The sequence below is a fragment of the Xiphophorus hellerii genome, chromosome 21 (genome assembly GCF_003331165.1).
Source record: "Xiphophorus hellerii strain 12219 chromosome 21, Xiphophorus_hellerii-4.1, whole genome shotgun sequence".
NCBI lineage: Eukaryota > Metazoa > Chordata > Actinopteri > Cyprinodontiformes > Poeciliidae > Xiphophorus > Xiphophorus hellerii.
In genome coordinates, this window is record NC_045692.1 from 8,202,780 (window position 1) to 8,229,798 (window position 27,019).

General features: G+C 41.7%; 3 protein-coding genes and 1 non-coding gene across 8 annotated transcripts; 1 reads left to right on the forward strand and 3 right to left on the reverse strand.

Annotated features, from left to right (window-relative positions):
* Window positions 1-13,255: 13,255 nt before the first annotated feature.
* Window positions 13,256-15,674, reverse strand: pomp (proteasome maturation protein). Its single transcript, XM_032552202.1, has 6 exons — window positions 15,540-15,674; window positions 15,112-15,209; window positions 14,983-15,043; window positions 13,998-14,099; window positions 13,790-13,883; window positions 13,256-13,576 (listed from the first exon to the last, which is right to left on the reverse strand). Exons 1-6 carry the CDS (start codon window positions 15,615-15,617, stop codon window positions 13,509-13,511), a joined length of 501 nt encoding a protein of 166 aa, XP_032408093.1. The 5' UTR covers window positions 15,618-15,674; the 3' UTR covers window positions 13,256-13,508.
* A 144-nt stretch (window positions 15,675-15,818) lies between these two features.
* Window positions 15,819-15,890, forward strand: trnac-gca (transfer RNA cysteine (anticodon GCA)). The gene has a single exon. It is a non-coding gene; the product is annotated as a tRNA-Cys (tRNA).
* A 628-nt stretch (window positions 15,891-16,518) lies between these two features.
* LOC116712009 (uncharacterized protein C11orf65 homolog) lies at window positions 16,519-21,266 on the reverse strand. Of its 4 annotated transcripts, none has more exons than XM_032551672.1 (9): window positions 21,024-21,266; window positions 19,936-20,014; window positions 19,081-19,173; window positions 18,947-19,000; window positions 18,627-18,830; window positions 18,398-18,528; window positions 17,546-17,743; window positions 17,047-17,102; window positions 16,519-16,877 (listed from the first exon to the last, which is right to left on the reverse strand). In XM_032551672.1, the coding sequence occupies exons 1-9, from the start codon at window positions 21,044-21,046 to the stop codon at window positions 16,819-16,821; spliced, it is 897 nt and encodes a 298-aa protein (XP_032407563.1). In that variant the 5' UTR covers window positions 21,047-21,266; the 3' UTR covers window positions 16,519-16,818. The 4 variants fall into 4 exon arrangements, with proteins under 4 accessions (XP_032407563.1, XP_032407560.1, XP_032407562.1 ...); XM_032551671.1 differs by having other exon boundaries at window positions 16,523-16,873; window positions 18,627-18,812; window positions 21,024-21,264; XM_032551670.1 differs by having other exon boundaries at window positions 16,523-16,873; window positions 21,024-21,264.
* A 688-nt stretch (window positions 21,267-21,954) lies between these two features.
* LOC116712043 (uncharacterized protein C11orf65 homolog) lies at window positions 21,955-24,590 on the reverse strand. 2 transcript variants are annotated; one of them, XM_032551741.1, is made up of 7 exons: window positions 24,312-24,590; window positions 24,178-24,231; window positions 23,857-24,060; window positions 23,628-23,758; window positions 22,707-22,904; window positions 22,208-22,263; window positions 21,955-22,051 (listed from the first exon to the last, which is right to left on the reverse strand). In XM_032551741.1, exons 1-7 carry the CDS (start codon window positions 24,435-24,437, stop codon window positions 21,993-21,995), a joined length of 828 nt encoding a protein of 275 aa, XP_032407632.1. In that variant the 5' UTR covers window positions 24,438-24,590; the 3' UTR covers window positions 21,955-21,992. The 2 variants fall into 2 exon arrangements, with proteins under 2 accessions (XP_032407632.1, XP_032407631.1); XM_032551740.1 differs by having other exon boundaries at window positions 24,178-24,463.
* Window positions 24,591-27,019: the final 2,429 nt, after the last annotated feature.

Here is a 27,019-nt window from a genome sequence, read left to right on the forward strand (position 1 = left end):
TTTCTCCTCTTTTTATTATGTATATTCTTGTGATTTATGTTTGTGTTTATTTTTTGTGCTTAGTCTGGTTCTGTTTAGTTATGATTTCCTTTCTGTGTTTGCTCGGCCTCAGCCAGCCTCGAGCTTTCTGCAACACAACTGCTTCGACTCTTCAACCGTAATCAGTCTCGGCTGTTCTTTGTTCAGCGATCAGCGTAGCGTATACACCTCCTGATTCATTCAGTCCCGTATCAGATCCGTCCGCTGTGCTCTGATTTTAGCTGGTGCTTGGGTGGCATCGGCCACAACCTGTTGGTTCCAGGGTTTTCCTGTTGCCGCCCCGCTTGAATTTTGTTGCCACACTTGGAGATCAACTACATTTCATCGTAAAAAAAAATCGTATTCGCCTACATCCTGCTGGTGTTTGGGTCCTTCACACTATTTTATGATGACGACTGAGGCTTTTCTACACTTTTTTTGTGTTTTTCTTCCATACATTTGATCAATTTGGTGCCACAAAGTATGGCTGTATCCATGCATCTTATTTTGAACTTACAGCAAAACCACAATTTTTTATTTTTATTTTTTCATCGATTCTATGCTTGTGTTGAAATGACCTTCTATTGCAAGTACTGCCTGCTTTCGGTAAGAGCATGATTTTTATCCCCGTCCCATAGGAATACAAGAAATGTCATCGTAATCCATTTCTGAGCTTCTCTCCATATTACAAACACCTGATGTCTGTCACAGCAGCATGGCGCAAATAAATCAGTCAAGTTCATGTTATCTTGTCACGCTGTCCTTTACTCCCTTCGCACGGCCGCGTTTGGCTGCTGCAGGCCGACAGCAAATGAAAACAATAACCATAAGCGTATGACAGAAGAAGTAAAAAAAAAAAAGATTGCTGTTCCAACCGTTTCGAACACCTTTTAATCATCTTAAAAAGTAAGGGGCTCAGTCAGGCGTGTGCACATTCGAAGGAGAAACGGAGACGGTAAAAACCAATGAGATGTGCGGCTGCAGATAAACATAATAGACTGTATGACAGGGAAGCAGATTCCGGTGCCTTCGGGGAATTGAAAAAAGGGCATTTCATCACTTAGCATTGTGGTTTAGGTCTTAGGAATCCACCGTAATCAAGTAACAGAAGTATCATGAAATCAGCAGACCCATAAGTGATGTTTTGAACAAACAAAGTGGCTATTTTTTGTTGTTTATTCTGCTTTAAAGTGGGACAGACCTCTGCTTCTGTTTAATTGTCGATTCTTCAATAAAATGTTAATTTAATTTCAGTCCTTAAGTTGTTTTGGCACGCTCCAACCAGCGTTATTCCATGAAGAAAAGCGTTGCTTATTGCCTTCTAATCGCATCGATGTTAATTACGGTAGAGCTACAGTTCGCCATTCAACATGCATCATCCTAAGAATGTCTCTTTTTAAGATGTACATTAAATCAGAAAAAAATCATCCGAAAAAAAAAATCTCCTGTTTAAAGAAACAGGAGATTGTAGATTAGAGGTCTTTCCTCTTCTCTCTCCTCTTCTAGTTTGTCGAATGCCTTGTTGTAGCTAAATCTTCGTTTGAGATGACCTTTTCTGCCAGTGACTCACTGGCCTCTTTTTGAGCTCCTGGTGGGTGAGTCAGCACACAATCACTACTTGATCGCTCCAAATATCATCCTGTCATCAGAGACGGCAGCTTTGCTTGGGTTTGATGGAGGATTAGGAGGAGGGAAAATGGTTCGTAAAAGCAAGGGGGTTGGCGAGGAGGGCTGTTTTTCACAGGTGTGGCTCAACAGTCTAAATGAGTACAATTAATTTCAAAATGAAAGTTTTCCCCAGCGAATATGGATAAATTATGTGGTTTTTATGCCATTCTTCAAAGCCGGGCAGGAATCAGTCAGCTCTGTTATGATTTTCCAAAATCCATGTTCTTGTTTTCAAAAGTATCAATCTTTAAATTTGATACCACCGGAATTGATTGTTGCCTTTGTTTCCACTTCCCGATCGTTCACTCAGGTTTTCTATGAAATTGTATTTGATCTTCTTTAATCAGCAAAGGTCCAAGCGTAACTTGATATACTTCGATAAGAGCTGAACGCGGTGTGATCCTTCAGGTTCCTTAACGTGGGACAGCTGAAGACAAACGGCGATCTTTAGAGAGATTCGCCGAGTGACCAGAAGTGAGAACTCAAAAGAAGAAGCAAAAACCAGCTGTCACATGTCGCGTTGCTTAAGCTGACAAACTGATGATGTATGAGAAGCAAAACGGCGCAGACTCACCACGGGGGCACAGGATCAGTTACAGTGAATGGACCCATCTCAGCCAGTCATAACTGAGCCACATCAGCAGACGCAGGAGAGGAATTATGGGAACACATGGGGGATCCCTACATCTAATTCCTGCCTTTAACTCTTTGAGTTTTTGCTGTAATAAAATACTTTAGTCAATGCTCTCATGGCTGTGTAGACGCCTCAAAAAACCCCAACTGAATGACTACAATCTCTTATTAAAAATGGATGGTGCTGTCTGGCCATGGGACGAAACAAACATTCAGCTCTGTTTTGCCAATATATAAAGTCCACATTAGAATGTTGCCACCGCATTAAGCAGCATTACTCAACCACTGCTCTGGGGAAAATCCGACTTGATCCAGAGACTGGCTTCATTTACAGTCCTCGACTCTCTGCTGAATTTAGAAAAGCTGCTTTTAGCTGTTTGTGCTGCAGTGTTCGCAGAGCACGCAGAAAATCAATTACTTGGCAACCTGAAGTCAAATGGTGGCAAGTCTTTTTGGCAGGTTCCGCACCTGTTAAAAAGCATTGTTTCACAGGGCCTGGTCACATCTTGCACCCGCACCCAAGGTATTGCACTTCTGCAAGAGCGTGTATTATTTTCTCTGTGGAATAATGGAATGTTATCCAATTATTTCCAAGTAGTTTTTCAGCTAATTTACTGATCCTTTGCCAAAGCCACCTAATCAAGTTGAGATGCCACGATGGACGTCATTAGTGAGGAACAGGGTGCTGTGGTGGCGCCGGGGTTAAGCATGACCCACGTAAGGAGGCCCTATGCTCAACGTGGCAGTCGCAGGTTTGATTCCCAGGCTGGTGACCCCTGCAGTGTCTTCCCTCTCTCTTTACTTACTTTCCTGTCATAGCACTTTCAAATAAAGGCCACTAGAGCCAAAAAAACCTTTAAATAAGAAAAGAAGAAGGGAGGAACAGGAGTATTGAACAGAGCGACTGCGATTGTTTTCCCAAGTTGCTTTTGTCAACGTAGCCGTGGCTTCCACCTGTTCAAATCGAGATAATTCATCTGTGGAAGCAGAACGCTTAGTTGATTCTAGAAACTAACCAATACCTTACTCATCCTGATGTGTTTGTTGATTTGATGTTTTGTTGACATGCCTGAATTCATGCGGCATGATTTATACCACTGTGTCATCAACTGCGTTTCCCCTCACACTGGAGCAGAGTTAAAAGCATACAAAATCTAGATACTTAGCAGGGGTTTTTTGTACATCACAGACTACATTATGGACATTCTCTCCATCGTTACTTAGGATTTCTGCTAATTAATTCTTAGCCAGTAGTTGGAGGATTTTCTGGTGCGTTTTGGGTCATTGTCATGTTGCTGGTTCCAGTTCTGTATCAGCCTACATTTTAGTAACAGATCGTCTCATAATTTCTTCTCACACTTTCTGATACATGGTAGAATTCAAAGGACGGATGATGTTTTATGTGCTTTGGTTTATGTGTATTTGGTTTATGCCAAACGTGTCCTTTTTTATAGTAATAATTCAAATTTAGACTAATCTGACCAAAGAGTCTTATTTGTCCTTAGAAATTAACAATTTCCTCCTTGTACACCTATAAGCTGACATTTCCTTATAGGAAATGTCAGCTAACATAATCTAACCATCCAGGTTATAGGATGGTTAGATTATAGAAAATAACTAATTGATTGTCAAAGCAGGTATGAAACTGGGACGAATGGATTCAAGAACGGTATGAAATGTCCATTTGCAAACAACTCCATTTTGTACCTGAAAAGTTGGTATGGAGCACTCAAGATACCAAAGACAGGAAGTTGGTGACACTCCATGTGCAGCAGCTGGGATGTATACCATCACGGTAAAGCGGCAAAGTGTTGAACTGTTGTCCTGTGACTTATTTTGCTTCTTAGGAAAGACCTGAACAGTCAGGTTCACTGTGGGCTTCTCTTCTCTCCGTTGCAGAACAAAATCCTTCACCTCTCCACTGCTCTCCATCAATCATTGGCTCCGAATCCGACCCGGGGCTTTTCCGGGAACGGAGTTGGTTTTCAGCATGCAGATAGTAGAAGCAATCTCGTCAGAGTTTCTTTATCTTGGAATGAATTACGCTGCTGAGTGCCTGAACAGCTCTCTGGAGAGTTTAGAGGCTCGTGTACAATAAAGAGAGTGATTTTATTGATTGCCTAGTGGAAATGTGGCTTCTGTAAAACTTCGTCTTCACGCCTGCTTGTCGGGTCTTCACTCCCCAATTTGGTCCTAGTGACAGCTCCTTCTAGAAAATATTCAGTTTCTTCCTGCAACTTTGCTCCTTATCGGCCCTGCTCACCAGTCTTGATGCAACTCAACCTGACATCATCGTCTTTACAGTCTTTTCCCCTCATGAGTAATCGAATTAAGTCCTTCTGATCTGATCTGAGAGGGAATTCATCAAAAATAATCCGACTCGCGTAATGTTTAAAGTTTCTTCTAGCAATCCATATATTTGACTGTAACTGCTCTCACTGTGCTATCGTGTTACTGTTAGTACACATCATATAGATCCATTTTGCCCTCGGAGAGGTACACTCAAGAGTGATCTCATCAAGTGAGCTTCTCCTGGATGAGGCCAGCGCAGATCTGTTAATCACCTACATGCTGGATCTGAAAAGTGCTGCAACCTGAGACCTGATAGGTGTCTCATGGCATCACATCCTCCACGGCTGTGAGCTCAGGCCCTTTTACAACCATCGCTGACCACTCAGTTCCTCTGCGTCGACGCGCTCATGAGCGTGACTAGAAACAGTTGAAACTGTGCCAGACCAGGGCAGAGAGAACACCAGCACCCTATAAGGCGCGAGCATGAAGACACTGTGTCGCAGCCCCATCTGACCGGACTAATTATCTATAATCATAGACCCAAGGCTGGAGTAAGCCCACCATATTTTATTTGAGATTTAACTGCTTTCATTTTTAGATCGTAATTTGAGGAAGCAGTGTAGCTTCTTCCATTTATAGCTTTTGTTTAACATCTTCCCACTCCATTTTGTCGCTTGTTGTAATGCGACAAAACGGATCGATCACTGGGGATGTGTGGTTGATAGGAGCGGTGCAGTTACAGTCTAATGAACATCGGCACCTTACTTTCTTCATGTCAGTAGCTCCAAGTATACCGTATTTTCCAGACTATAGAGGGCACCTTACTATAAGCTATAAGTTTTCTTTATTTTCATGACTATTTATAGGCAAGAAATCCCACTTATTAACCTGACAGGGCACACCTATGAAGTGAAAACCATTTCAGGTGACTACCTCTTGAAGCTCATCAAGAAAATGCAGAGTGTGTGCAAAGCAGTAATCACAGCAAAAGGTTGCTACTTTGAAGAAACTAGAATATAAGGGGTATTTTCAGTTGTTTTACACTTTTTTGTTTAGTGCATATTTTCACCTCCTCCATGGGCTGCCACCTTATCGTGGTGGAGGGGTTTGAGTGTCCCAATGATCCTAGGAGCTATGCTGTCTGGGGCTTCATGCCCCTGGTAGGGTCACCCAAGGCAGACAGGTCCTAGGTGAGGGACCAGACAAAGAGCAGCCCAAAGACCCCAATGATGAAGGAAAACTTTGGACTTGGTGTTCCCTCGCCCGGACGCGGGTCACCGGGGCCCCACTCTGGAGCCAGGCCTGGAGGGGGGGCACGATGGCGAGCGTCTGGTGGCCGGGCTTTTACCCATGGAGCCCGGCCGGGCTCAGCCCGAAGAGGAAACATGGGCCCCCCCTCCCATGGGCCCACCACCCGTGGGAGGGGCCAAAGGGGTCGGGTGCAGTGTGGGATGGGTGGCAGCAGAGGGAGGGGACCCTGGCGGTCCGATCCTCGGTTGCAGAAACTGGCTCTTGGGACGTGGAATGTCACCTCTCTGGTGGGGAAGGAGCCGGAGCTAGTGCGTGAGGTCGAGAGGTTCCGGCTAGAAATAGTCGGTCTCACCTCGACGCACGGCTCTGGTTCTGGAACCAGTCTCCTTGAGAGGGGCTGGACATACTTCCACTCTGGAGTTGCCCAAGGTGAGAGGCGTCGGGCAGGAGTGGGCATACTTGTTGCTCCCCATCTCGGCGCCTGTACGTTGGGGTTTACCCCGGTGAACGAGAGGGTAGCATCCCTCCGCCTACGGGTGGGGGGACGGGTTCTGACTGTCGTTTGTGCTTACGGGCCGAACGACAGTTCAGATTACCCACCCTTTTTGGAGTCCTTAGAGGGGGTACTGGAGAGTGCTCCTCCTGGGGACTCCCTTGTTCTGCTGGGGGACTTCAACGCTCACGTGGGCAATGACAGTGAGACCTGGAGGGGCGTGGTTGGGAGGAACGGCCCGCCCGACCTGAACTCGAGCGGTGTTCTGTTGCTGGACTTCTGTGCTCGCCATGGATTGTCCATAACGAACACCATGTTCAAGCATAAGGGTGTCCATATGTGCACTTGGCACCAGGACACCCTAGGCCGCAGTTCGATGATCGACTTTGTCATCGTTTCATCGGATCTGCGGCCGTATGTCTTGGACACTCGGGTGAAGAGAGGTGCGGAGCTGTCCACTGACCACTACCTGGTGGTGAGTTGGCTCCGGTGGTGGGGGCGAAAGCCGGTCAGACCTGGCAGGCCCAAACGTGTTGTGAGGGTCTGCTGGGAACGTCTGGCGGAATCCCCTGTGAGACGGAGCTTTAACTCCCATCTCCGGCAAAACTTCGAACACGTCCCGGGGGAGGTGGGGGACATGGAGTCTGAGTGGACCGTGTTCCGTGCCTCCATTGTCGAGGCGGCCGATCGGAGCTGTGGCCGCAAGGTTGTCGGTGCCTGTCGCGGCGGCAACCCTCGAACCCGCTGGTGGACACCTTCGGTGAGGGATGCCGTCAGGCTGAAGAAGGAGTCCTATCGGGCCTTTTTGGCCTGTGGGACTCCGGAAGCAGCTGATGGGTACCGGCGGGCGAAGCGGCATGCGGCTCGGGCGGTTGCTGAGGCAAAAACCCGGGCGTGGGAGGAGTTTGGAGAGGCCATGGAGAAAGACTTCCGTACGGCTTCGAGGCGATTCTGGTCCACCATCCGGCGTCTCAGGGGGGGGAAGCGGTGCAGCACCAACACTGTTTATAGTGGGGATGGTGTGCTGCTGACCTCTACTCGGGACGTTGTGGGCCGGTGGGCAGAGTACTTCGAAGACCTCCTCAATCCCACCAACATGCCTTCCACTGAGGAAGCGGAGCCTGGGGACTCTGGGTTAGGCTCTCCAATCTCTGGGGACGAGGTCGCCGAGGTGGTTAAAAAGCTCCTCGGTGGCAGGGCCCCGGGGGTGGATGAGATCCGCCCGGAGTTTCTTAAGGCTCTGGATGTTGTAGGGTTGTGTTGGTTGACGCGACTCTGCAATGTCGCATGGACATCGGGGGCAGTTCCCCTGGATTGGCAGACTGGGGTGGTGGTCCCCCTGTTCAAAAAGGGGGACCGGAGGGTGTGCTCCAATTATAGAGGGGTCACACTCTTAAGCCTCCCTGGCAAGGTCTATTCAGGGGTCCTGGAGAGGAGGGTCCGTCGGATAGTCGAACCTCGGATTCAGGAAGAGCAGTGTGGTTTTCGTCCTGGTCGTGGAACGCTGGACCAGCTCTACACCCTCGGCAGGGTCCTGGAGGGTGCATGGGAGTTCGCCCAACCAGTCTACATGTGTTTTGTGGACCTGGAGAAGGCGTTCGACCGTGTCCCTCGGGGAGCCCTGTGGGGGGTTCTCCGGGAGTATGGGGTACCGGGCCCTTTGATACGGGCTGTCAGGTCCCTGTATGACCGGTGTCAGAGTCTGGTCCGCATTGCCGGCAGTAAGTCGGGCTCGTTTCCGGTGAGAGTTGGACTCCGCCAGGGCTGCCCTTTGTCACCGATTCTGTTCATCACTTTCATGGACAGAATTTCTAGGCGCAGCCAAGGTGTTGAGGGGATCCGATTTGGTGGCCTTAGGATCTCATCTCTGCTTTTTGCAGACGATGTGGTCCTTTTGGCTTCATCAGATCGTGATCTGCAGCTCTCGCTGGAGCGGTTCGCAGCCGAGTGTGACGCGGCCGGGATGAGGATCAGTGCCTCCAAATCCGAGGCCATGGTCTTGAGCCGGAAAAGGGTAGAGTGCCTTCTCCGGGTCAGGGGGGGTGTCCTGCCCCAAGTGGAGGAGTTTAAGTATCTCGGGATCTTGTTCACGAATGGGGGAAGAAGGGAGCGGGAGATCGACAGGCGGATTGGCGCAGCGTCTGCTGTCAAGCGGGCGCTGTACCGGTCCGTCGTGGTGAAGAGAGAGCTGAGCCAAAAAGCGAAGCTCTCGATTTACCGGTCGATCTACGTTCCCACCCTCATCTATGGTCATGAGCTTTGGGTCATGACCGAAAGAACGAGATCGCGGATACAAGCGGCCGAAATGGGTTTTCTCCGTAGGGTGGCTGGGCTCTCCCTTAGAGATAGGGTGAGAAGCTCAGTCATCCGGGAGGGACTCAGAGTAGAGCCGCTGCTCCTTCACATCGAGAGGAGCCAGTTGAGGTGGCTCGGGCATCTGGTCAGGATGCCTCCTAGACGCCTCCCTGGTGAGGTGTTCCGGGCACGTCCCACCGGGAGGAGGCCCCGGGGAAGACCCAGGACACGCTGGAGGGACTATGTCTCTCGGCTGGCCTGGGAACGCCTCGGGATTCCCCCGGAGGAGCTAGAAGAAGTGGCTGGGGAGAGGGAAGTCTGGGCCTCCCTTCTGAAGCTGCTACCCCCGCGACCCGACCTCGGATAAGCGGAAGAAGATGGATGGATGGATGGATGGCATATTTTCACATGTGTTATTCATAGTTTTGATGCCTTCAGTGTGAATCTACACACTTTTAACTCATTGAATTAAAAGGTGTGTCCAAACTTTTGGTCTGTACTGTATACATATATATATATATATATATATATATATATATATATATATATATGTAGCACCTTTTTCCATTCTATTCGAGAAAACTAAAATGGAGGGTGCTTGGGCTCGACATCAGTCCGGTACCCCAATCGGTGTGCGGCACCAATGACCTACCTTATGACAAATACAACCCAGAGGAATGTCGAAATTTTGGGCAAAATGATTCAGCCTAACTTTATTAAACTGAAATGACAGAAAACCTATTATTTAGTCACCACCGTAGCTTTGTGGTTGAAAGACCATTCAAAAGGATCTAAATAAACATAAACCTCTTTACATAAGGCAGGATAAATAAAATATTAACGGCCACCCTTTTTTGTTTTTTCACAGCACCAGGACAGAACAAGAAATGTCCAATTATATCAATATACAGTTCTAAACGAAATATAACCCAGTCAGTTTGTTACTCACGACCTCCAGGAAAGTGTGAAAACGTTGGAGGCCTGTTAGAAAAACAATGAGTCGAAATTCACTTGCAAAACATTGAGAGCGTTGCAAGTCACTTGCAAAACATTGAGAGCGTTGCAAGTCACTCGTCCTCTCCTCGACTTCCGTTGAACGCAGCTGAACGCGTGGTGCTGAAGCGGCTAGCTCACGTAGCTTAGCTCACTTAGCTTAGCTCACTTAGCTTAGCTCAAAACTCGTCAGGACTACTTGCGTCCACCTCCTCTGGTCCCGTCCCTCTCGCGGCGACCAAGTTCTTCTAACGTCTCCCGAATTTCGTCCTCTTCCGTACTGTTGTCCAGTTTTTCTCTCCCTTGAGTGTGTTTTCTTCACTTCTTGTACGCTAGTCTCGCCCTCCGTTCTCTACCATCACGGTTCTCCTGTCCTTCCTCCTCCCGCCTCCTCTTCTCTCCACCAATCACGAGTCACGCACCGGACGGACTGTCTCAGTGACCAATCAAATGGCAAAGCCAAATAAAACACACAGTGCATCTTATATCACACTAATACTTCTTTCAATTGCAATATTTACATAAAATAATGCTCTTAGTTGATTTACAAATAATACGGTTTTAATTAGGCTACTAAGTAAGCAAATTACTTAATAGCTACCTTTACCCTTTAAATTATTGAAATATTAAAGTAAAGGAAAATACTGCTGTATTTCTTCCACAGACAAGAATATGAAATCCATAGTTATCACCAATGTTATGCATTAGTAAATAAACGTTCACTTTTAATATATTTCGGTCTTGTCTTGAACTATGTAAGATTTCTATTAACCTCAACATACGTCATTACAGTAACCTCAGTTTACCACAGGGCTACATACAGTATATACAGTATATTATTATTCTCCTCGCAGCCCTGAAGTTGCATATCGCCACCTACCGAAAAGGATGTGTAGTGTGCAACTTTATGCTACTCAAGTAAAGAACTAATTCCCTAAGAGTGTACTTAAATACTGAGCCCAAATAAATGTACTTTGTTACTGCCCGCCCGGTTCCACATTTAAACATATAAATATATGAAAACATTTTTCTTCCCTCATATCTATAAGGAAAGTGTTTCCACAAAGAGGAAGACAAGGTTGAAAGTGGAGCAGCACTGTGCATCATGTCAGGACACTGAGTGAGCAGGAAACTTTACCACCAGATTCTTAGTGTACAAGATACTGACCTACATCTAGGTCTTGCCAAGTGCGCACTTTTAAACACTGACAAAGCCTATGTTTGGAGGTATGTGGGAGGACAGTTTGACAATGAAGCTGCAGGAGTTCAGGCAGAAGCTTCTCTCTAGTCTAGATTATATCATCAGCACAGCCTGCTTTCTCTGCCCATTTGTTTATTTCGCTTGTTCTACATAATGTTTTCAATTGCATAGTCGTTTCTTTTAGTCCTCTATTTTGATATGTTGACGCCTGCGGTACACCGTTTTCCTGGTTTTTGCTTGTTTGATTCATTTTGTTTGCCTCACTCGGCTGAAAAGCTCTCTTAAAAAAAGTTTTATGCTCCTTTAATTCAACTGACAGCTGAAATAAAATGGCGCATTACAAAAGCATTCAATTTCAGTCTTTAGATCCATAAAACTGGTAGAGTTTTATCTTGTAATTGTTTGGACGTCACCATAAGTGCCACCAGTCACTTACAGAATATAAGCAATGATTATAAGACGGGTCTTAAATGCAACCTTTTAAAAATTGGTTTAAAAGGGAAAAATGTGAGAAAGACTTCTGCTACAGCGTATTGAATATAGACTCTTTTTGGTTCTAGCACAAAGCAACATGATCTTTATTCAGAACATTTTTACTTTTCTCCTTAAAATCTGAAATGTTTCCACAATAGAAAAGTACAAACTGTTTGGGGTATATTAACCTTATCACGTGAACCAATTTCCTTCAACTTGTACTGTCTAAGAAACGCAATCTTCTGACCTCGTCTTGCATAGATTCGAACACTTCATCACATTTTCTTAGGTCTGGATTTCCCCTAGTGCTTGTTAAACCATTTCTTTAGCAGCTTCTGGCAACTTTATGTCGGAGAGCAAACAGGGCCACTGTTATACAGCACATGTCAAGAACCTGCTTTGGCTCTAAATCTTTATAAGCACTGGACCCATTTACTGCCATTTTACCAGATCAGAAGGCGGGTTATAAATGAGCTGACAGGTTCAAATAAAATGTGGATTTATACTGCCATCTTGTGGCCGGAGAGTAAGCTGTCCCTCTCACGCCATCAGACAATGAATTTCTAAAAGTTTTAAGACACAACGGTTTCCAAGTAAGTATACATAAGAAACTGTAATAAATCACTTAATTGTTTACGTTTTCGTATTTAAATGCTGATTTTAGAAGACTGTTAACCAGTTGAAGAGGCTATGGTCTGAAACAAGCTGATCTTCCGAGAAATAAATGGGTCCAGATTGCAATACCTAATTGTAGAGAGCAGTTTGATAAGCTCAAACTAAATCCTTATTGTTATATTAATTTATACTAAGAAAACATATTTTGTAAACCTAAAAGAAGAAATATTTCGTGTCATTATCATTAGTTCTGGAATGCACATGTTATTTCCATACTTTTCGGAATGAACCTGCCACTCACAACATGGCGGACTAGCTTACGTATGGTTGCCTGAGACTAACACCCTGCATACGTACGTATTATTCCCAGCATGCAAAGCGTCCTGAGAAGAGGTTTATGACCGTGAAAACTGTGTAGTTTTAACCACTGGGAATTTTAAGTCGCCTTTTAAAGTAAGTTATTGATCTACACATTTAAAGTACTTTAAAAAACATGCGAAAACCTTCTGAAAATAAAACCAAAACCATTTAGTAGTTAGTAGAAGAATTTGGTGTTATATATACGTGTCAGTGACAGATTTCTTCCTGGTTGGTCCGAAGGCGGTGAGGTTTCAATTGATTGCTACAGTGAGTAACAGAACTTCTACGTTTCTTCTCTCCCCTCCCTCACCGCCGGTATAGACTAGCCTTTTGTCTTAATGATTCATTTTATTTTTAAGAAAGTTGGTGAAATGAAATGACACCGAACTAGTGTAGCTCTTTTCAGAACCATCAACGATGCTTTACAATGAAATTAGTCATTTCGATAGAGGCACACATCCATAAGTTACCTTGACTCAGTCTCAATTTGTTTATTTACTGGTGTTTCTCGTATTTAGCTTCATCAGCTTGGAACAACGTCTCTTTCTCCTTCTCCCATCGCCTTGCGTGTAGGTCATGAAGTTTTATTTTGGTTTAATCCGCACCTTGAATGTTTGTCTTCTTGTAGCAAACTCCTTGGGGCTTTCTTAAATTTGCATTTATTAATTAGATGACTTCTAAAGGCAAATGCTTGCAGTAGATTTAAAATAAGTCTGTATCCTTGTGCTTACTCTTGATTATGCAGTAATTTGCCTATTATATAAAACACAGTATTGCTACTTATAGCTGGGCAAAGATGTTAAAACTTTATTTCAATGTTTATGATTGGATGAAAAAGTTCTGTAGAGACAATAGTTTACCTGATTAGTGTAATTTTAATGACTATATAAAACTGTAGATACGTAACAGGAGCCAAAGTCCTGCTTTGAGAGTTTAATAGTTGGAGAAATGAAACCACACCATGAAGAAGAATGTCATTTATTAGAAATATTAACCAGATTCAAACACAACAAAAAAGGAGCCATGAAAACCGGTTCGAGTGACTGCTATAACTCTCTCTGTTTCATTTACATCTGGCCCACCTTCTGCTTAACACGTGTCTAAAAACAACTCTGCAGCAGCCCAGCTGATGACTTCTGACCTGGAATGGACAATCAAATATATTTTGGAGAAAGTAACCTAAACTTGTTGTGTATTTTCGACGTCCAGCAGCTTTCACAGCAATCCCAGTTTGTATTCGATCATCATGTGAGGCTCGCCCATCACTTCACTCTGGCCTGGATCTGCAGACAGACAGACAGACAGGTGGTCAGGCTTTATGTTGACCCTGATCGGCGTTCAATCAGACTCACGTAAGCAAAACCCGACTCTGAACCACTAAACAACCTGCACAGGACACATGCCTTGGACTTTATTGTTTAACCTATTTAAGATTGATTGATTGATTGATCAATCTTTTCTGAAGTAAAGTCTTCACTGAGGAAGGAGACACTAACCGCAGAGGACGTCCTCGAAGCCGATGCACTCATCGCTTCCTCGCAGGGTGTCCAGAGCCAGGTTGGAGCTGGGTAAGAAGGGCAGACGCTGGATCTGGAACAAAGAAGCACCTTTCATCAGGACTGATAAGAGGAGACTTTAAAAAAAAAGATATAAAAACAGGGAGGCTAAAGGGAAGGGGCTGTCAACGGGGTGGATTGCCCTTACCTGTCTGGCTGCTCTGTACTCCATCTGCAATTTGAGTGGAGCGTGAAGACCCTGGATGTTTCTGAGCGTAGAGAAATTCATCTTGTCCTGGTTAAGCTGGAACTGCAAACCACAGAGAGACACCGCGGTAATCAGCCTGCAGGCACATATAGCCAGACGGCGGTTTTAAAGAGGAGGAGCAAAAGCAAATGAGGTGGATTAGCAGCATTTGCCAACAACTGCTGGTCATCCAGGACAAAGCGGAATATCATCTCTGAAGGTAACCGAGCCGCTAAAATGTCACGACAGTCACGAAACTGTTACAAAGCAACAGTCTTCAGTCAGAGGTCTCTTCAGATTCGCTGCGAGACTGACTGCTACTGGATATCCTTCCTGCCCACAGAGTGACCATCCACAATGACTCTTTGAGGATGCTGGGAGGAAATGAGTTAGGACGACATTTATTTTTTCATTTGGGATGAACGAAATACGTTGAATTTGAATATTGATGGTTCTCAAACTGTAGTCGAAGTGCTACTGGTGGCACACATGTTGTATTTTGTGGCATTAAGATAGAATAGTTAAAATATGAAAAAAACAAACTGATTAACAGCTCAGGATTGGTCAGAAACCTGCAGCTTTTCCATTTTATTAGTTATTCCCGATTCACACTTCTCAAACTTAAATTTCTAAGTGAAAAGGGTGAAACAAAATGAATTTAAAAACTGGAACAAAAACATAAAAATAATAACACATTCAACATTTCTCATACTGTGGAGAGTGTTGTAATAATAGGTTTCTAGGTAGTTTGTGTGTGTGTGTGTATTACTGAAAACGTATTTCCAAACTCCTTTCCAGTAATTTAAATACCGACTCAAAATATATATATTTGCCGCATACATACAGGCATTTGTTGAGCTGCCAATGAAGGGGTCTTACCCAGGGTATCTTTTAAAGCTGGAGCCATGAGGATGAAACTGAAAAGGACACAAACTAGATAACTTACATTCTTTTCTGACAGCTCCAGTGGGTGGCTTGGAAGAAGCTCATTCTTTACACTCGTGAAGCTGTTGCAGAGAAAAATGATGTATTATGTAATATGAATTATGCAAATATATATCCCATAGTGTCTTACCCGCTCCGCAGAGAGTCCTGCACCCCATAAGCTCCCTGTGGACACAGTCCGGCCACAGGTACGCTGTCTTTAAGCTGAGAACGGAGTCCGCGGCTGTTCTGTGACGCACAAATATATATATATATATTAAAAAAAAACACATCCAACCTTCATATCTGCTCACAATAAACTAACACAACATGCATGCAAACATTCGGAGCTGACTTTATATGAGAAAGTCCAGGATGACATCGTTGTTAGCATTAGCGCTAATTTAGCATTAGCTCGAGTGACTAATCAAATTCACGACTCAGCTCCACAACATGATCAGACGAACCGCTACGTAGGGCATGACAATACAATGTATAAATGTACATAAAATAACGCAATGGCCTTGAATCTGTCGCCTACGGTAAGATTTAAAAAGTGATATAAACATGCCACAGTACCATTGTGTCTTCTTGCCTTGCACTTTCCTTTTCACACGCTTGTACATCCGCTTGCGTCGAGTGGTATAGGCGAAACATCCGGTCGAAGCTCCGCCCTTACAAAACTGCTTCGTAATGCATGCGATATTTTCACGAGATTTTGTAGTGCTGTCATCACACAGTCTGTTTTAATAAAATTCCGCTTTTATTGAAAGACATGAGTCCCATATTTCATCACTGCTCCTTCCATACATGGCCGACATATGGTTAATAGAAGAAGATTAAAATGTGAGGAACAACGGGGGTATAGCTCAGTGGTAGAGCATTTGACTGCAGATCAAGAGGTCCCCGGTTCAAATCCGGGTGCCCCCTCTTTTGTTCTTTGTTTTAACTTTTTGATTGCTCTTGTTTACACAGAAAATATTACAAAATATTTTCAACTTTTTAGTACTTCTCATTATTTTTAGTGGTGGATATTATCCAAAACATGTGAGGTGACAAAATAACGGAAAAACATTGTGCCTTAAAAGAACATAGAGTCAGTCTATTGTTGCATCTCTTTTCCTATAAATATGACTTTAAAAAGTCGTGCAAAGATATATTCAATAAGAACTTAAAAAATAACTTTATATACAGATAATTCTCGAGTCCCCACGTGAGAGTAAAATGTTGGTATTATACAATTCACTGACCCTTTCCTATGAGTAGAAGTTTAGGGGGATGCATGTAAAGCATATACAAATTGATTTTATTTTGCAAAACAGAGCTGCTAGGATTATAAGCAGAAAACATTACAGAGATCCAACAAATCCATTGTTCTTTAAGTTCAAATTAATGAAATTTTACTTCTTGGTTGGCTATTATATTCTGTAAGATACGTTTAAAATACATATCATTATATTATATTAACACATTTGTAAAAAAAAAACATTTGTTAAAAGTGATACCATTTATATTTTGAGAGGATCTGAGATTTTTTTTAAAAACCCAAAGGTCAGAGCTAAACAAATGGAACATTGTATTTTTGTTTGTGCAAAAAAAAAACTTGTGGAACAATAAGTCTAAAGAAACTGAAAAGAGTAGATGAATTTTTACTTTTTCTCACCTCTTCTGAAATTCAAATTCTGAATATAGTTCAAATTGGATGCGTAAATAATCTTATTTACAACATAAACTCACAGAGAGTGGTGAATTAAAAACAACTTGATCACACAAATGGCAGCAATGTAATGTAGTAAATACCCAGTAAAGCTTTTGGAGACAGAGTCCAGTTGCCATTCTTAGTTTTATTCTGTTTGACCTAAGTTACTGGAGCTCCCATGTGAGTCACATCCACCATCGTTATGTTGGACGATCTGTTTCAGGGGAAAAAGAGAACATTGAGGTAAAATACCACAAATGATTTTCTTGAAGGCATATTTAATCCATGAAGACTAAAAAACACATTTTGATTAAAAAAACCCAAACAAACAAACAAAAAAAAAAAACAGAGTGATGAAAAGGTAAATGTAAAAAGATATTTGTTAACCTTTGTTCGGCTCGGACGTGTGACTGCAGGCCTGGTTTTTCCACTCTTCCATGTACCTGCATAAGCAAAAATATCAAAGCAAAACTTAACATAATCGAGCTTTCACACCAGAGATGGATAGGATAGTCTTTGTCATTTCATCAGGTGAGAAATGAAATTAGAGACATAAACAAAAGGGGGCATGTGACCTTTGATTTACAAACAAATATGTGATCTGAAAACTTTTAAAAAATTACCTTCAACTACATGGAGCACATGTAGTTGAGGCAAAAAGTCAGTGGTGCTAATTTATGCTAATCATGAAATTTATGCTAATCATGAAGACAAGTACAAAATCCTGGAGGAACCGATGAGTGTGAAAAAAAAAAACAGGAATGAAGATAGGAAGGTTTCATCTGACCAATCCAACCAAGTCCATTGGCTCATGGTGTGGAAGCAGCCTTAGTTTTACAGGACAATGTAAAAATGCTCATTGAAAAGAAATGCTTGAAGAGCTCACTCCTCAAAGTTGAGGCTGCTTGTCCAGGCCAACAGTTCGTCCAGCTCCCAGTCCAGTATTTCATCTTCTCCTTTGTCTTCGATAGAGAGCATCACGTCCTTCGCCGTTTTCCTCTCTATTGTGAGCAAGTCAGACTGATCGGACTGCTCCTCCAGAGTCTCCTGTAGAGCCTGCTCCTCCTCTCGGCCCTCCTTGTACCTTTATGTAGCAGGAAGATAACAAATAATCAAATGCACCTCTATTAGATTTTAGACAACTGAGAAGCCTTTATTTGTTTTTACCTTGTAGACCAGAGACTGAACTTTGGTGAAAAACCAGCAATTAAAAAAAAAAAAAGTCTCTAAAATGGAGATATTTAAGGCATCTGTTTTTATGTAAAAGTGTGGACTGAATATTTGGAGAGTTAACTCTCCAAGCTAAGTTTTTTTTAACTTGGAGATTTTAAAAAAAGCATTGATAAAAAAGTTATTTTGCAGATGAAGATGCAATATGCTTTTTAAAAAATCCTTTAGCTGTGATCGAATTGTCCTTGCAGTGAATTTTAATCTCGTTAATGTTGATGTCACTGCCACCTGCTGGCCAAACACACTTATAGTTAAAATACAGATATCTGTACATGTAACATGTTGAATTCAGTTGTTAATTCAGTAAGAAGGAAAGATTTCACAAAACATGAACGAAAAGCACCAGATGCAGTTAAGAGTTGAAAGTTTCACGGTTACTTGTATGTTTTATCGAAATTGTGATATGTAACTTCGACAAATACAGTACATATGCTTTTTGTTGTTTGCCTTAGTTAGATATATGTTAAAACTAGTTAAAACTGTTAAACTGCATCTCGCTATAACTCACATCCGCTTCAGCCACTCAATCTTCCTCCTTTTCTTCCATTTCCTCACATCCTGTATCCGCTGCAACTTCGACGGATGAAAGTCTATTTTTTTGGTGACAAAACAGTCTATGGGTTCATCCTCGGTAATGGCCTGTTGGAGAAGCGAGACATGTAAGCTGAAAGACAAGCTTCCTCTGATCACCAGAAAATATATGCACATGTATATTTATATATATTTTCCCTCTTTACTTTGCAACTGAAGAGCCTCCAGTTGTTGTTCTCCACACGCTGGTACCAGCCCGTTCTGTCCGTCGTTTGCAGAGTCGGATCCCTCTCTTCAGTCAAATACTTCATGCGCTGGAGCTGATTGTAGTCCTTTGGGCTGCTTGCGCATATATCCACAATGGGCCGGTAGGTGAAGATCTTGTAGTAGACCTGAGGAGGAAAACTGACCTGAATGGAAAGTAAAAGCTTAAAATGAGCAGGTTCGTTCGCACGATCTTTTTCCATTATCACTTTTACGAATTTGTGGGGTTTTATGTCCAACTTTTCCCCTGTTACCAGCTTACCCCTCCTAGTCGAAATCGGATGAACACGCCTGCCGCAGGATCGAGCAGCTCTGCCTGTGAGACACAGTCGGATTTGAATAGTTTGGCGTTCGACTGAGATATTTATGTTGTGGCGAGATCTGCCAGTCCGCTACCTCTCGAGGATTGACGGTTCGGAGAAGGGACCTGGGATCCTGCTGATAGCATTGGCTGATCATCTTCCGGACATGCCTGAAGACCTCTTTGCACTGCGTTGTTGACAGCGTCGGGATTGTTTTTATATTACAACCACCTTGTATTTTATTGGGATTTTATGTGGTAGACTAACACGAAGTTGCACAGGATTACGAAGTGGAAGGAAAACGATTGATTGTTTTTCACCAGTTTTTTTGAAAAAATGTTGCATGCAATTAATTCAGACCCCCTTTACATTGATTCCCCTAAAAAAAGAAAAGAAGAAAACAAGTTCAACACACCATCTCCATACTGACACATGGATGTGTTAGCATCAAGCTGTGTATTTTTTTTTATTATTATTATTTTTAAAGTTGTATTTACTTTTTTGCACAAATGAAGAAAGTTAAACATTCTTTTCTTAATGAATGTATTTCGCAACATTAATTCTCATGTACAACTCAGAGGCCCGAATCAGGTGAGTGTATTATTTTAGGATTTCTATGAACATAAACAATATTTAATATTGGACTGATGGAAAAAAAAACAAACATCCGTATTCCAAGCTCAAACTCTTTTGCAAAGCACAGTTTTTACTGTGCAGATGTGCAAATCTGGTAGATATAACACAAAAAACACGCAGCTGAGGCTCCAGCAAAAAGTGGCACTGGTTAAAATGTGGCAAAAAAATTAAAAAAATTCAGTCAAACCTTGCGTTGAGCGATCACAAAAAAAAAATCCCAATAAAACTCTTGAGGATTTTTGACTATAAAGCAGAAAAATGTGAAAAAGCTAAACAAATATGAAAACTTGTCACAAATACATTAAGTACGTACCACATATCTTCTCCAGGCCCGCTGGATAATTTTTGCTGCTTCGTCCCATGGACTGTACTCGACCTCCACTTCCTTTAAACTAAGGGTGGGTAAGGAAACGGGAGCAGTGCATTTTACTCAAGCTGGCTGACTCTTTGTTGTTGGAAATAAACATGCAGTAGCTCATATTGTTTACTCTGGTTCCATTTCATCTGGCATTTCTCATATTTCTTTGTACATAAGGCTCAAAAGCATTGAAGTAGCTTTTACTAAATGGTGAATCCCAGCCCTCCAGTGAGTTTGTTTGGGATTAACGATCTTCTTGTGTAATCGTCGAATAACTGGGGCTGGATAAACCGAGGTTAATTACAAGGCCTTTCAGATTGGTCTGATTAAATTTGATAGCATTTGGTCCCATTTGGTCAAATGGGTAGTAATACACAATGGTAGACGTATAGAAAATAGAATTCAACTTTATTGTCATTGCACTGTCACAAGTACAAGCAAAGAGATGTAGTTTGCATCTATCCAGAAGTGCTCTACGAGATATAAATATTTATTTACGGATGTACAAGACTATGTATGTATGTATTAAAATAGTTTTAGATATCAAAATAAATCCCTACATTAATGCAAAAATAACTTCTCTTTTTTGCATCTCTGTCTGTCTGTCTGTCTGTAGATATCTTGCTGTGACAGAATGGACATTAGAAATAATTACACCCCCTCCCTTTTCTTACTTTATTTAAAGACTGTAGACTACACTCATAAGCTGCACTTCTTCTTCTTGAACTGAGATGCATGAAACTGCAGTTACAGCAGTTCGCCACCAGTTGGCACAATAGAGCACGGTGAGCGCTCCTGACTCGGCGAGCCAATTGCAATTTAGCGCAATAATGGCCGTCAGCGGAGGCGCTCACCGTCGCTCTTGTTTGTGAACAGCGTTCATCGAATAAAAGGACCTGCGAAAACCACACTGACTAATCATAAAGTGTGCAACAATGCAAACATTTTGGGATTGGGCTTGATTTAAATCTGAAAGTTGACCTATGTTGACTAACATAAATCCCATTTTGACGCATTGTTTTTGAAATTAACATCATACTCACTCATGAACACCACTCTGAGACATCCTTTCTAGAGGCGACTTTAAAAAAAACGAAAAAAAACCCCCCAAAAAACTCGAGTTCCCCCAAGAGGTGACAAAAAAAAAAAAAAAAAATGTATGTCAGAAGCGAGAACACCGTAATTCTCACCTGGCAACGGGAGAATTCCGCACGACACCCGGAAGCAGCTCCGGACGTGTTTGGAGTAAAACTCTTTCAAAATAAAAGGAGACAAACTCTTCGATTTTGCGCCAATCATACATCCTAAAACTATTTCTATCTACTTAAAGCCAGAAAGATGTGACAGGGGTTTTTCCTCCATTTTCTTTCTTCCAACTATTCTGAACCACGATTATAAAGTCCAAGACCATGATGTCATGGCTTCTTCCCAAGTTTTATATAGGTTTAGCTACAGTTTCCTTAAATGAAGTCACTACTGGACATCTATTTTAAGACACCACTCTAAAAGGCACCGATATGTTTTTTTTCTCTCTGTATCACAGCAGAGCCACGGACAGGAAAGAGTAGTGAACACAATAGCTTCAAGAAGAAAGTACTTTAAATAGTGGCAAAAATGTAGGTTTCTAACTATTATCTTTAAAAAAAAAAAAAAAAACATTGTTTAAAAACTACAAACATGTTGAGACTTGTCCAAGACATACTCCAATAAAATTTATATAGGGGAATATCAAACTCACATTTAAATAAGTGTCCCTGTTTGCTCAGCTCTTTTTAGTCCAAGTTCAACTTTTAAATAAGAATTGCTCCAGATCTTCACTGTATCTCTATTAATCCAGGTACTGTTTGTTTTAAACATATTTTGCCACAACGACCCAATGAAGACATAAATCAGCACTTGTGTGTAAATTGACTTTAAATTAAATACAACTTGATCACACAAATGGCAACAATGTAATGTAGTAAATACCCAGTAAAGCTTTTGGAGCCATTCTTAGTTTTATTCTGTTTGACCTAAGTTACTGGAACTCCCAAGTGAGTCAGATCCACCATCGGCGTTAATGCTGGACGATCTGTTTCGGGGGAAAAAGAGAACATTGAGGTAAAATATCACAAATGATTTTCTTGAAGGCATATTTAATCCATGAAGACTAAAAAACACATTTTGATTAAAAAAAATTAAAAATGCACAGTGATGAAAAGGTAAATGTAAAAAGACATTTGTTAACCTTTGTTCGGCTCGGACGTGTGACTGCAGGCCTGGTTTTTCCACTCTTCCATGTACCTGCATAAGCAAAAATATCAAAGCAAAACTTAACATAATCGAGCTTTCACACCAGAGATGGATAGGATAGTCTTTGTCATTTCATCAGGTGAGAAATGAAATTAGAGAAATAAACAAAAAGGGGGCATGTGACCTTTGATTTACAAACAAATATGTGATCTGAAAACTTTTAAAAAATTACCTTCAACTACATGGAGCACATGTAGTTGAGGCAAAAAGTCAGTGGTGCTAATTTATGCTAATCATGAAATTTATGCTAATCATGAAGACAAGTGCAAAATCCAGGAGGGACCGATGAGTGTGAAAAAAAAACCAGGAATGAAGATAGGAAGGTTTCATCTGACCAATCCAACCAAGTCCATTGGCTCATGGTGTGGAAGCAGCCTTAGTTTTACAGGACAATGTAAAAATGCTCATTGAAAAGAAATGCTTGAAGAGCTCACTCCTCAAAGTTGAGGCTGCTTGTCCAGGCCAACAGTTCGTCCAGCTCCCAGTCCAGTATTTCATCTTCTCCTTTGTCTTCGATAGAGAGCATCACGTCCTTCGCCGTTTTCCTCTCTATTGTGAGCAAGTCAGACTGATCGGACTGCTCCTCCAGAGTCTCCTGTAGAGCCTGCTCCTCCTCTCGGCCCTCCTTGTACCTTTATGTAGCAGGAAGATAACAAATAATCAAATGCACCTCTATTAGATTTTAGACAACTGAGAAGCCTTTATTTGTTTTTACCTTGTAGACCAGAGACTGAACTTTGGTGAAAAACCAGCGATTTAAAAAAAAAAAAAAAAAGTCTCTAAAATGGAGATATTTAAGGCATCTGTTTTTATGTAAAAGTGTGGACTGAATATTTGGAGAGTTAACTTAACTCTCCAAGTTAAGTCTATTTTTTTACTTGGAGATTTTAAAAAAAAGTATTGATTTTTTTTCTTTTCTTTTTTGCAGATTCAGATGCAATATGATTTGGGAAAATCTTTTAGCTGTGATCGAATTGCATCCATAGAAGGTTTACCAGTTTCACTCCTACTGTGTTATATGGAACAAAATACCTATTGCTATTTTTATTCCCACTCACGCTCACAATCACACAGTTTAAAACGATGTAAACAGCCTTTCAACGGGCTTCTGGCACAAGGCTCTGTGCACCTCTTTCACAGAATTTCGAGCAGGGACTCCGCCGTCCCTCACGGATTTTTGTGCAATTCTATGGTACAAGAATAGCACCATAGAATTAAGAGTTGAAAGTTTTACGCTTATTTGTATGTTTTATCGAAACTGTGATATGTAACTTTTACAAATATATATGCTTTTTGTTGTTTGCCTCATTTAGATATTTGTTAAAACTGCCAAGCAGCATCTCGCTATAACTCACATCCTCTTCAGCCACTCAATCTTCCTCCTTTTCTTCCATTTCCTCACATCCTGTATCCGCTGCGTCTTCGATGGATGAAAGTCTATTTTTTTGGTGACAAAACAGTCTATGGGTTTTTTCTTGGTAATGGCCTGTTGGAGAAGCGAGACATGTAAGCTGAAAGACAAGCTTTCTCTGATCACCAGAAAATATATGCACATGTATATTTATATATATTTTCCCTCTTTACTTTGCAACAGAAGAGCCTCCAGTTGTTGTTCTCCACACGCTGGTACCAGCCCGTTCTGTCCATCATTTGCAGAGTCGGATCCCTCTCTTCAGTCAAATACTTCATGCGCTGGAGCTGATTGTAGTCCTTTGGGCTGCTTGCTCCTATATCCACAATGGGCCGGTAGGTGAAGATCTTGTAGTAGATCTGGGGAGGAAAATTGACCTGAATGGAAAGTAAAAGCTTAAAATGAGCAGGTTCGTTCGCACGATCTTTTTCCATTATCATTTTTCACGAATTTGTGGAGTTTTATGTCCAACTTTTCCCCTGTTACCAGCTTACCCCTCCTAGTCGAAATTGGATGAACACGCCTGCCGCAGGATCGAGCAGCTCTGCCTGTGAGACACAGTCGGATTTGAATAGTTTGGCGTTCGACTGAGATATTTTTGTTTTGGCGAGATCTGTCAGTCCGCTACCTCTCGAGGATTGACGGTTCGGAGAAGGGACCTGGGATCCTGCTGATAGCATTGGCTGATCATCTTCCGGACATGCCTGAAGACCTCTTTGCACTGCGTTGTTGACAGCGTCGGGATTGTTTTCATATTACAACCACCTTGTATTTTATTGGGATTTTATGTGGTAGACTAACACGAAGTTGCACAGGATTATGAAGTGGAAGGAAAACGATTGACTGTTTTTCAACAGTGTTTTGAAAAAAATGTTGCATGCAATTAATTTAGACCCCCTTTACATTGATTCCCCTAAAAAAAGAAAAAGAAAAGAAGAAAACAAGTTCAACACACCATCTCCATACTGACACATGGACATGTTAGCATCAAGCTGTGTTTTTTAGTTTTATTATTATTTTTAAATTTGTATTTACTTTTTTGCACAAATGAAGAATCTTACTCATAATGGATGGGGAAATAAAATAAATATTCTTTTTTTAATGAATGTGTTTCGCAACATTACATCTCATATACAACTCAGGGGCCCGAATCATGTGAAAAAACTATATAAGCACCCTTCTGTCAAAATTTAATCGGTTTAACAGATGTCAAAGGAATGTTTATTTAAGGGGGGGGCATCCGGTCACCGGAAATTAAAAGCAATTAATGATTAGGGTCATCAATCACTCCACTGATTAAATTTTCACAGAAGGGTGCTTATATAGTTTTTTCATGTGAGTGTATTATTTTAGGATTTCTATGAACATAAACAATATTTAATATTGGACTGATGAAAAAAAAACATCCGTATTCCAAGCTCAAACTCTTTCGCAAAGCACAATTTTTACTGTGCAGATGTGCAAATCTGGTAGATATAACACAAAAAACACGCGGCTGAGGCTGCAGCAAAAAGTGGCACTGGTTAAAATGTGGCAAAAAAATAAGTAAAATTCAGTCAAACCTTGCGTTGAGCGATCACAAAAAAAAATCCCAATAAAACTCATGAGGATTTTTGACTGTAAAGCAGCAAAATGTGAAAAAGCTAAACAAGTATGAAAACTTGTCACAAATACATTAAGTACGTACCACATATCTTCTCCAGGCCCGCTGGATAATTCTTGCTGCTTCGTCCCATGGACTGTACTCGACCTCCACTTCTTTTAAACTAAGGGTGGGTAAGGAAACGGGAGCAGTGCATTTTACTCAAGCTGGCTGACTCTTTGTTGTTGGAAATAAACATGCAGTAGCTCATATTGTTTACTCTGCTTTGCTTCAAAACCTGCTATGATACTTTCTAATGAAATAACCAATAAAATCAGATAAAGGAGGCTCTCTTTAAAAAGGCTGTAAAGCATTGAAGTAGCTTTTACTAAATAGTGAATCCCAGCCCTCCAGTGAGTTTGTTTGGGATTAACGATCTTCTTGTGTAATCATCGAATATCTGGAGCTGGATAAACCGAGGTTAATTACAAGGCCTTTCAGATTGGTCTGATTAAATTTGATAGCATTTGGTCCCATTTGGTCAAATTGGTAGTAATGTACAATGGTAGACGTATAGAAAATAGTTTTAGATGTCAAAATAAATCCCTACATTAATGCAAAAATAACTTCTCATTTTTGCATCTCTGTCTGTCTGTCTGTCTGTCTATCTATCGATATCATGCTTTGACAGAATGGACATTAAAATAATTACACTTTTCTTACTTTATTTAAAGACTGTAAACTACATTCATAAGCTGCACTTCTTGAACTGAGATGCATGAAACTGCAGTTACAGCAGTTCGCCACCAGTTGGCACAATGGAGCACGGTGACCGCTCCTGACTCAGCGAGCCAATTGCAATTTAGCGCAATAATGGCCGGTCAGCGGAGGCGCTCACCGTCGCTCTTGTTTGTGAACAGCGTTCATCGAATAAAAGGACCTGCGAAAACCACACTGACTAATCATAAAGTGTGCAACAATGCAAACATTTTGGGATTGGGCTTGATTTAAATCTGAAAGTTGACCTATGTTGACTAACATAAATCAACATTGTTTTTGAAATTTACATCATACTCACTCATGAACACCACGCTGAGACATCCTTTCTAGAGGCGACTTTGATAAAAACCCCAAAAAACTCGAGTTCCCCCAAGAGGTGACAAAAAAATATGTATGTCAGAAGCGAGAACACCGTAATTCTCACCTGGCAACGGGAGAATTCCGCACGACACCCGGAAGCAGCTCCGGACGTGTTTGGAGTAAAAATCTTTCAAAATAAAAGGAGGCAAACTCTTCGATTTTGCGCCAATCATACATCCTAAAACTATTTCTATCTACTTAAAGCCAGAAAGATGTGACAGGGGTTTTTCCTCCATTTTCTTTCTTCCAACTATTGTGAACCACGATCATAAAGTCCAAGACCATGATGTCATGGCTTCTTCCCAAGTTTTATATAGGTTTAGCTACAGCTAAAAAAAACAAAAACATTGTTTAAAAACTACAAACATGCTGAGACTTGCCCAAGACATACTCCAATAAAATTTATATAGGGGAATATCAAACTCACATTTAAATAAGTGTCCCTGTTTGCTCAGCTCTTTTTAGTCCAAGTTCAACTTTTAAATAAGAATTTCTCCAGATCTTCACTGTATCTCTATTAATCCAGGTACTGTTTTTTTTAAACATCTTTTGCCACAACGACCCAATGAAGACATAAATCAGCACCTGTGTGTAAATTGAAAAGCGAAAAACGT